General features: G+C 39.4%; 1 protein-coding gene across 1 annotated transcript; it reads right to left on the bottom strand.

Annotated features, from left to right (window-relative positions):
* Positions 1-1,818: 1,818 nt before the first annotated feature.
* LOC110288757 (interferon-induced very large GTPase 1-like) lies at positions 1,819-9,111 on the bottom strand. The gene has a single exon (XM_021155016.1). It carries the CDS (start codon positions 9,109-9,111, stop codon positions 1,819-1,821), a length of 7,293 nt encoding a protein of 2,430 aa, XP_021010675.1.
* Positions 9,112-9,541: the final 430 nt, after the last annotated feature.

Raw genomic sequence — 9,541 nt, 5'->3', positions numbered from 1 at the left:
ATTTGTTAAAATTATTATTAAATTATTTCATTTATTTATATTCCAAATGTTGTCTCCTTTATGGCTCCCCATCACTGAGAACTTTATCCCGTTTCCCTTCCCTTTTGTCCCAGAGGGGTTGATCGTCCACAAATCCATTCACCTTTACCTCATCCCTACTAGTATCCCCCACCCTCAGGTGTCAAGCCTCTTTAGAATTAGGTGCATTCTCTCCCACTGAGGCCAGACAAGTCAGTCCTCTGCTACATGTTTGCCAGAGGGCCGAACACCAGCCCATGTATTGTTGGTGGCCCAGTCTCTGTAAACTTTGAGGGGTTCAAATGCTATATTTTGATCATGATATCCTTTTCGCCCAATTCCTTTCAACTACTCTTCATTTCCCTACCAATACAATTTTATTCTTTATTTCTTTCAAATAAAACAACACATACAATAAAAAAAACAAAAAATAAGAAATACAAGAGAACAATACTCTCCCATAAGAACAAAGAGAGAAAACAACCAAAGTCAAAGTGAACAAGGAAAAAAAAATAAGTCAAAACAATAGAACATTAACATATTTAGTATATATGGATAAAGCATTAGATAAAAAATCAGAGAGAGGTAAAATCATTTTCATAGAAAATCTTCAAGTCTTGCAATAGTAGCTAATTTATTTCTATTTTTTTAATTTATAATGTAACCTGAATTGATATGAGGATGTTGAAGACTAGCTATGTCAATGACCCAAGGAGGGCATGTGTGATTGTAGACAATGTAAAGCTGGCACATGCTCATACACGTGGTGGATGAAGCAAGGTCCAACAAGTGAGCTCTAACAACTTTATTTTTCTCTTAGCCTTTTAACACCAACTAAGACAAAGTTTTCTATGTCTGACAAAAATTACCTCATAGCCAAAAGTTGCAAGTTTTCTAAAAATAATCACAAAACACATGTTCTTCAATAAGACAATAAAATCATCACACAAAAGGAAATTACAACAGGAGTATTGATTGTGTATTTCTCTTTTGAAACTCATACCTAAGCATTTCTCATCTTTCTCTCATCTTTTTCTCCATAGCAAACCTAAAGCCATAATTCTTTTCTTATTGAATAACAATGTTTAAGCAAGCCAAGTCTACAGTAGCAAGTTTTCCATATGCTTAGATGATGATCAATCTGTATTTATGAAGAAACAATCTTTTACATCTTATTTTTGAAGTCTTTTTCAGCTAGACTGGCTAAACACCTATTCTCTATTCTATACTAATAATTGAATTATTTACTCCTTGTTCATTACCTTGCCTTTTTATGGTGCCCACCAAAACCTGTGACTATATCTCTAGATCACAAAATCCAGGAACTCAGACCCAACCTAGAATGAATGTTTTGAGCATTAACTTGTCCCAAGCCTATTTTCTTCTTCTAAGCACTATTACACACTTGCAATGAATGAAAGGTCATTGTACTCCTTTTCAAACCTATGTAGCCCTCACTATTCTACAAGGGAAGGGTCACATTCTTCTCTTAATTGTAACTTTATCATATCTATTTAGCAGAACAAATTAATTCATCTTCTTAAACTTTCTATCATATATCCTAGCTCCCTTAAACTATTTAAATCAATTAAGGAATTCTATAAAATCATTAATTCATCTAAACAATCATATTGTATGACAGTTTAACTTTATATTGGTCTGCATGAAAATTGCCCAATAGAGTGGTCTATTTCAAAGAAGCTCACCTGCCTACTGCATCTCCTCCTGCATGGTGTTTTCCATTAGGCTCCCTTGGCTGAAGTAAAATTTGTTTGTCCCATCTAGTGTTCTGTCTGTGTGTTATTGTTTTTTTAAGTCATTCAGGACTTGTTCCTTTGTGATTTTGGTCCATAAATCTGGAAGACTACCTCTCCCTGTAAATTTTTTGCCATAATTCTCTTCTAGCTTTGATCTGAAATGACAGACAAACCATTTCCAATATGGCTGGGTAGATGAGTCTGGAGTGATGTTCCATGTGGCATAATCACCTCCTGCTTCTCTATATTTCTTGTATGGGAATTCCTGTAGATCATGTGAAATAAAGAAATGATTACTTGCTACTGAACTAGTACAACAATCAATGACAAAGTGGTCTGTTTTATGCCTACGCCAGCCACTGACAGCCTGAGGACGGTGGAATGGCACACTGTGGTCTCCTTCATGCTGGGGAATGGTGTTTGTACAAACTGCCTTACAAAAAGGACACTGTTTCCAGCAGCCACAGAGATGTTCAGAGAGAATTTTCTCAATGTCAGGAACAATTTTATCCATGTGCATACTTGAACAATCCTCTTCTACTTTACTCATTGCAGGATCCAAAGCTTTGCTCATGGCTTCTTTGAGGAACTCAGTATCCATTAGCTCCTGGTGCTCTATGCTTACCAGTTCTCTCCTTGGGAAGATCAGGTTGCTCCCTAGGTGGTCACAGAACAAATCCAGCCAGCCAGATGCACTACTGCCTTTAGCTTTAGCTACCTTTGTGGAGTTTTGAATGGCAGACAGGATGGTAGCCTTGATGTCACCTAAACTTATGTTTAAAAATGTTTTTATTTTTTCACTCTCTTTTTCTAAACAGTATCTTGTAATGTGGTCTCTAATGTAATCCCTGAAAAATTCCTTTGGCTTTTGAATGTATTTCCAGTATTTATCAAAATTTTCTTCTTCTGCTAGAGAGTAGAGAATATGTTTCTCCAGGTTAGCTCTGTTTCCATTGAATTCAGGGCAGGTGACTCGCATGTCTCCAGCTATTTTTTGAACCATTATTTTCCATATGCTGTCAGAGATAGCAGGAGTGAGCTTGAGCCATAGGAAGTCAACAAAGGATGTGATTGAGGTGGCACCTTGGCAGGAGATCTTAAAACTCATAAAGAAATCATCTTTCTTTCTCTCCAGATAGATTACAGGGTCATTTGCAGTCTTGAATGCCTCGTGCATTTTCTTGAAATCCTTGGATGCTCTTTGGAATAAGTATAAGGATAAGTCAATGATGTAGTCTTTGGTAAATGTGTAGTCTCCCTCACAGGGTTCAGATTTCAGCTCGTTTTCTATGATCTTCAAGATTTCATGAAAGTAATTTTGACTGTAATCACACTTTTTTTTCCAAATGTTTGTAAGTGTTTCTGTAAATTTTAACTGAATGTTGTTGGTTGTCTTTTTGATGGATTCAACATGACAGGTTTCTAAACTCTTTCTACATAAAAGGTATTGTTTTTTCATTTGAATATGTTTGTCATACATGATTTTAAAGGTTTCTCCAGACTTTATTTTTAGTCTTTCCACAATATTTTTGTCCTTCTTAAAATATTTAAAAAGTATAATTTCAGAGTCCAAATCAATGTTAGGCTCTGTGACATGAGGGACACTGGAAGATACATCATAAATCCAACTTGTCCAAAGTTGACTGAATTTCTCATGCAGCTCTTCATCACTTAATTCCTTACCCTTCAAAATTAAAGCTAACTCTCTGCTCTTCACTAACAATTGATTTTCATATTGTGGCTTTTGATTATCAAGTATTTCTTGGCTTTTTTTAAGACTGATATGTTCATTGCATTTCTCTCTGGTGTCTGAAATAAGTTTTCTTTTAAGGAATAGTAGATCTTCTCCAAAGTTTTCTTTCCACTGAACCAATATTTCACTATCTGGGTCTTCTTCAAAATATTTGTCAAATTCTTCCTTGATGGTTTTATATTTCCTGCTGAGTGGATCCTCTAGTAAATTAGATGTGAGTGTCAGGATTTTCCCATTTTGAATCTGATTGATCAGCTGATTCTGTAAGTCCAGTACATGACTCCTTAGCTCCCAGGCCCATTCATTATACTTTGTTTCCAGTTTGCTTATGGCTATGACCTCTTGGGTGTTCCTGAAACTGAAAATAAAGTTTTCACTGACAAGGGCTTTCCACAAATCTCGAACTCTGAATTTGAAATCTGATATTTTCAAGATCCTTCCCCTAGATTCCTGCTGGGCAGTTGAAAGAATTTCATTCCTTAGTTCCTGGACATTGTAGCTATAGCGAGGATTGGGAGGAGCCATTGGGGGATTGCCATCCCAGAGGTGAGCAAAGTAGTAGACATGTTGATTGGCATCAAACTTAATTACATCACTGAAGCGGGTTACGTTTGAGCACTCTTCTAACTCAGCAGCCAATGCTGTCATTTCATCCAGTTTCTGTTCCAGTCTCCTGCGACCTTCCATAGTTTGGTCTTTTGCTGTAACTTCTCCCACATTTTGATGGACAAAGAGGCAACTGGGGAAGATGTTTACTTGTTTCATTCTCAGAAATGCTTGAACAGATATTTGTAGAATGTCCTGAATGTCTGAGGGATTCTCCCCAAAAATATTGATCAGAGTCAAGTTTCCAAGGCCAATCACAAAAGTTGCCAACTCATTGTCCCAATTCTCAGATTTGTTGAGTTTTGGAGCCCGAAGTCCTTCTGTGTCTACAACAAGCACATATTTAAAGCCGAGTTCTTTTGTGAATGTCTCTTCCACCTTCAGGAGCTGCATGTAGGCCCCCTTGGTACACCTTCCTGCACTGACTGTGAACTGCACACCAAACAGGGCATTCAGCAGGGTAGACTTCCCTGAGCTCTGCAGGCCAAGGACAGAGAGAACAAACAGACCTTTGTCACCAACTTTCTCTGAGATCTTGTCAAAAATAGCTGCTACCCACCTTAGAGGCACATATGAAGCATCCCCATCCATTAGTTCAATGGGAACACCAGCTATCATCAGGTCTGCAGCAATTTGAGGGAGGCAGAGAAAAAAGGTATCTCTAGAGGAGGAAGTTTCTTCCAGAGCTTCATAGATCTGGCCAACTTCTCGAAGAAGGTGCTCAATTCCTAAAGTACAGTCATGAATCTCTGTGGAAATGGCTTCTATCTGCTTCTGCCAGAGTTTCAGGGAGTTGCTCTTCTGTGCTTGTTGCTTTTCTCTTTGTATGCTTAACCACAAAGATCTCTGCCTTTCATGTAATTTTTCCAGGTGTTCTTTTGTCAGGTTGTCAAAAAACAGAGTCAGCCACTGTAAAAAGTAGAGTTTATTATGCATTTCTGAATAGTCTTGGAGGACTTGAAGAACAGAGTGCATCAAATCATTGAGAGGAAAGGCTTTTTCCAACTGCTGACATCGAATTATTCTTTTTTGTGTTTCAATCTCACTCTTGTGTTGTTCAATGCTCCGATTTCCCTTTTCTCTCAAATGATAGAATTCTTTGTCCTTCTTACACCAAAGGTGCCAAAGTTGTCCTTGAAGAGGTAGTAAATTTTCTTTTGTCTGAGATAACTTGTATTCCTCCAGGAGGCCCATTAGAGTCTGAGCCTTTTCTTTGGCTTCCTTGCAGTCTCTCTGGTCTTCATCAATAATGAATCCTAGCTCTCGAGCTGTCTGTGAACAGTCCTCTAAACTGAGAGTAGTGTTAGAGAGCTCTAGAAAATATTTGATGGCATTGGTGAGCTCCTCTGTTAATTCTGCCTCATTTCTATTCTTGATACCAATTCTCATTCTTTTATCTGAAGTATTTGCTATGGTCTTTTCTTTGTCATCAATCAAGCAGATCAAAGGTGTTGATGACTGACAGAGGTGTCTGACAAGATTTTGGTTTTCTTTATTGTTATCAGAAACTGACATGAGGACCACAATGATAGAAGAGACATGTTGGAGGAAGCTGACTTGTTGGGTATGTTCCTTGGCATCTCCATGAAGACTGGTGAAGGTCAGACAATTGTCAAACATGTCCTCACCTTTTCCAGCAGGACAGAACCAGCAGATTTCCACCACTCCCCCCATCAGGAGACAATGTTTGTTGCTTCCTCTGCAATGTCTGTGAAAAAACACATCATGTTTACGTTTACTGAGAAGAGAGTTCATGATCTGAGATTTGGAAGCAGAGAGGCCATTTCCAACCCTAATGAAGGACACAATGGGGGTAGAGACATGACACATCTGCTGATTCTTGTGACTGTAGCTCTTGTCCTGTGGAGATTTACTTGCATCTTGCCAACTTTTCCTAATTTGTCTGAGAGACCAGAGATAAAATTCAATTTGAGAAGTGTTGGGATTTGGTACCACAAGGGGGAGTGCATACTGACAAATGGAAAGTTTGGACAAAATATATTGCCTGGCAAGATCATCTGCACAGTGTAAAATGGCCATCTGGATATCCATTGGGTGAATGTGGGGCCAGGACTCAGTGTCTGAAGGATTGTCAGGATTGTCATTGTCTTTAAAGACATCTTCATAGGGATCAAAATCTTCATTTTCATGATTGGAGGAACCGATGGAGATCTGTTTTTTCAGGTTTTCATCATCTTTGACTACAAGATATCTGAACCCATAATCCAACATCAGTAGCTTTTGTAGGTAATAGAATGGAAGTTCTTTATCAGACCTTGGCTGTGAATTGTACACAGAGGTTTTATAGATCATATGGAAGTCAGCTCTGCTCATCCTTTTTGGATAGTAATTGTCTAGGCTTAGATGTTGGAGTAAGTCCAGGAAAGGCCCATTTTCTATCATTTCCTTTGTTCTGTTTTCATTACTTTTTTGTTTATAGGTCTGTTTCTTTTCATGGCAGAGACTTTGCAATTGTTTTTTTACCTCATCCATTTGTAAGGAATGGGTGGTGGCTTTATAGTCCCCCTCAATGAGTAATCTCAAATCATTCTCCAGACTTTCCCAGTCATGATGTTCTTCATATTTTGTGAGAACATGTGCAACTTCTTCAGACAACAGTGTCCCCATATGTTGTTGTATTAATGTCAAACGTTGTCCTTTCTCTTCTGTAGAAAGATCTGTGATTACAACTGTGGCTCTTAGAGCTGTGAGCACCAGGAATGCCTGGGCTTTGTAATTGCAAATATTTTTAAGCTCTTGGTATTTTTGTTGGCTATTCTCCATTTGTTCCAAGAGGAAGTTTAACTCTTGACACCCCAGAAGAGGCTGAAAAATACTGTTTACCAACTGATAGCCTGCACCAGCTGCAATGGAGAGTAGCAGCAGCTGCATGTCTGTCTGCTGTGTTTCTCTGAGGTACTTCAAGAAGGAGCCAAGAACTGTGGTGACCTCATATGTAGCCAGTTTCTTTGCCTCTTCCACTGTTTCTGAGGAGTCATTTTTGAAACTTATTTCTATCAGGATTTTGTGGGTTTTCTTTAAAGTTTTAATGAATTCAGAAAATGAGGTAATTTTGACTTGTTCTTCTTCTGACTCTGACTGATTGATCCACTGTATGATGGAGTGTGCCTGAGGAAAGTTTGTAACTTTGTAGACATGAGGTTCTAGAAGGCTACACAAATGAGATTTAATAAAGTGAGTTTTATAAGTGGGTGAATTTTCGCAGAAGTTGACAATGTTTATTAGAAACTTTTGCAGATCCCGATCTCTGAGACATGTATTAATCCAAATGTTATAACTTTTTATTTTTTGACTCAATGTTTGCATAAAATCTACTAACTTTGCAAGCTGTTCTTCAGGATCAGAAACCTCCCAGCATTTCACATCCTCTAGGAAAAGCTTAGCTTCTTTTCTAGCAGTCAGAAATTCTTCCCCCTCTTGAATTTGGGCATCTAGTTCAGTCAGAGCAGTGTAGTTGTCTTTTAGGCAGTTGGCCACTTGAAGAGCATTCTTAAATTCAGTTCTGTGACTGGACAGGATGATGTCCCAAATAGGTACCAACTGCAGTTCCCTATCAATGACAGACCAGGTTTGATTGCTAGCTACAAGGCCAGCTGTCCATTGGGCAATTCCATCTGCTTCTGCTGGTCCACCTATCTGGGCTACAGATAGTTGTACCTTGGTTTGAGAGTGTAGATGAGTTGTACTGAATGATGCTGTTTTTGAATTTGAGTTTGCTATATTAACACTTGCACCAACTTTAACTCCAAAGCCAGTATAACTACCTGTAATATAAATATTCAAAGACTCTCTGGTTTGCTGCTTTACATCAGCCAAGTGCTCTCTTTTGAAACCTTCTGAAATGGCTTTCCAGCAGTAGATTCCACCCAGTTGCAGAGGGCCCTGGTTAGCATGAGAGCCAAACCTGTGGAAAAAGTTTTCAGCCCTGTGCCTTAGTAAGGGTAGTCCATCTGGGTGGTCTGTAGTATGCTCCAGGAGTTCTTCAATAGTTTTTAGATCCTGGAGAGCAGCCTTGGAGAGTTGAAGATCATTGATGTGAAAATGGCAGGTGGCCAATGGGATGTAGCTGAACCTGGCTGAGCAAAAATAAGTTTGCTCTGAATGGGATTGGTGTGTATTCTCAGATGCTCTCTGTTCATTTTGACCCATACCAGCTTCTAGATTACATCGCCAACCTTCACCTTTAACCAAGGAGGCTGAACTAAAACCCATCATGTTTATAGTCTGTGTAAACATGGCTTGTTCTTGAAAAGATGAAAATTCCATCGTTTTTATTTTGGTGCCATGTTCTGAGCCAACAAATGAGAACTGCTTAGGGACACTGAGTAGCTCTTCTCTCTTCTGAATTAAGCTTCTTGGGTGGTTGGTCTTATAAATTCCCTGCAGAGCCAGCCCTCCAGATGCCCGTTTTACCAGGTCTCCATCTGAGAGATTTTGACTGTGAGTCAGAGTCTGTTCCATGTGACTGAGATGTCTCTCCATTATTTCAGTAATGTCTTTTAGGGACACTTCAGGATTTGGCCAGCACTCCTCAGGGATCTCCATTGCTTGTCTCAGCTCTGCTTCTTTTCTCCTCACTGCCTCTTCCTCTCTGTGCTTCCCTTCTGACTGCAAGGCTTTCAGAGCCTGCAGTGCCTGACCTGCCTGCCTCTGCCTGTTCTTTATCATCTTCCCTGGAGTCTCTTGCAGCTCTGCAACACTGTTTGGCTGTGAGAAGTCCAGTAAATTCTCCAGAGCCCTTTTCTCCCATGTGTGTTTTGTCTGGGAGTTCAGCTTCTGGAGGTCGTTCCTGTCTAAATATTGTAAGGCCTGTGCAGAGGTGACACCCAGATCTTCCTGAAGCTTAGGCAACCAGTAGTCAACAGACAGTCCCACTTCTGTCAGCATCTCCTGGAGATTGTGCTTCATTCTGCTTTTTAGCTGAGACTCATCAGTGACACACTTTGCTGTTGCCATGGCTCTGTGGGGAACATATTATAGTTAGTTTTGTTTGTGTCCTGACCTAAGAAATTGTCAGCTGTGTGGCCAGAAATATGTATTACTAATGTTTCCTCACATGTAATTGTTCAAGTGTATTTTAAAACAATTTCATGTGTGTGAAACCTCTCATTGTGGTTGTTCTCAGCATAAGCTGTTTTGTTGGATACTAGCATCAGTTGTGCTTTAAAAAATGCAATATACTTCAGTGAGATGGAGTCCCTTAGCACAACATTCTAAGGTTCCCCTGAGGAATAATTGGCATGTGACAGGCCTAGTATAAAAGGGAGTTTATTGGGGGTAGGGAGTCAGAAGCAGAGAAGGGACCTTGAAAGGGGTAGAGGCAGAGAAAGAGGGACAAAGAATGGTAGAAAGAGAGAGAGAGGACCAGAAGAGTTTGGCTGGGAAC

This window comes from Mus caroli, unplaced genomic scaffold, assembly GCF_978045245.1.
Source record: "Mus caroli unplaced genomic scaffold, Mus_caroli_1 scaffold_8, whole genome shotgun sequence".
NCBI lineage: Eukaryota > Metazoa > Chordata > Mammalia > Rodentia > Muridae > Mus > Mus caroli.
The sequence above is the reverse complement of the archived record's forward strand: the minus strand, read 5'-3'. Positions and strand labels throughout refer to the sequence as shown.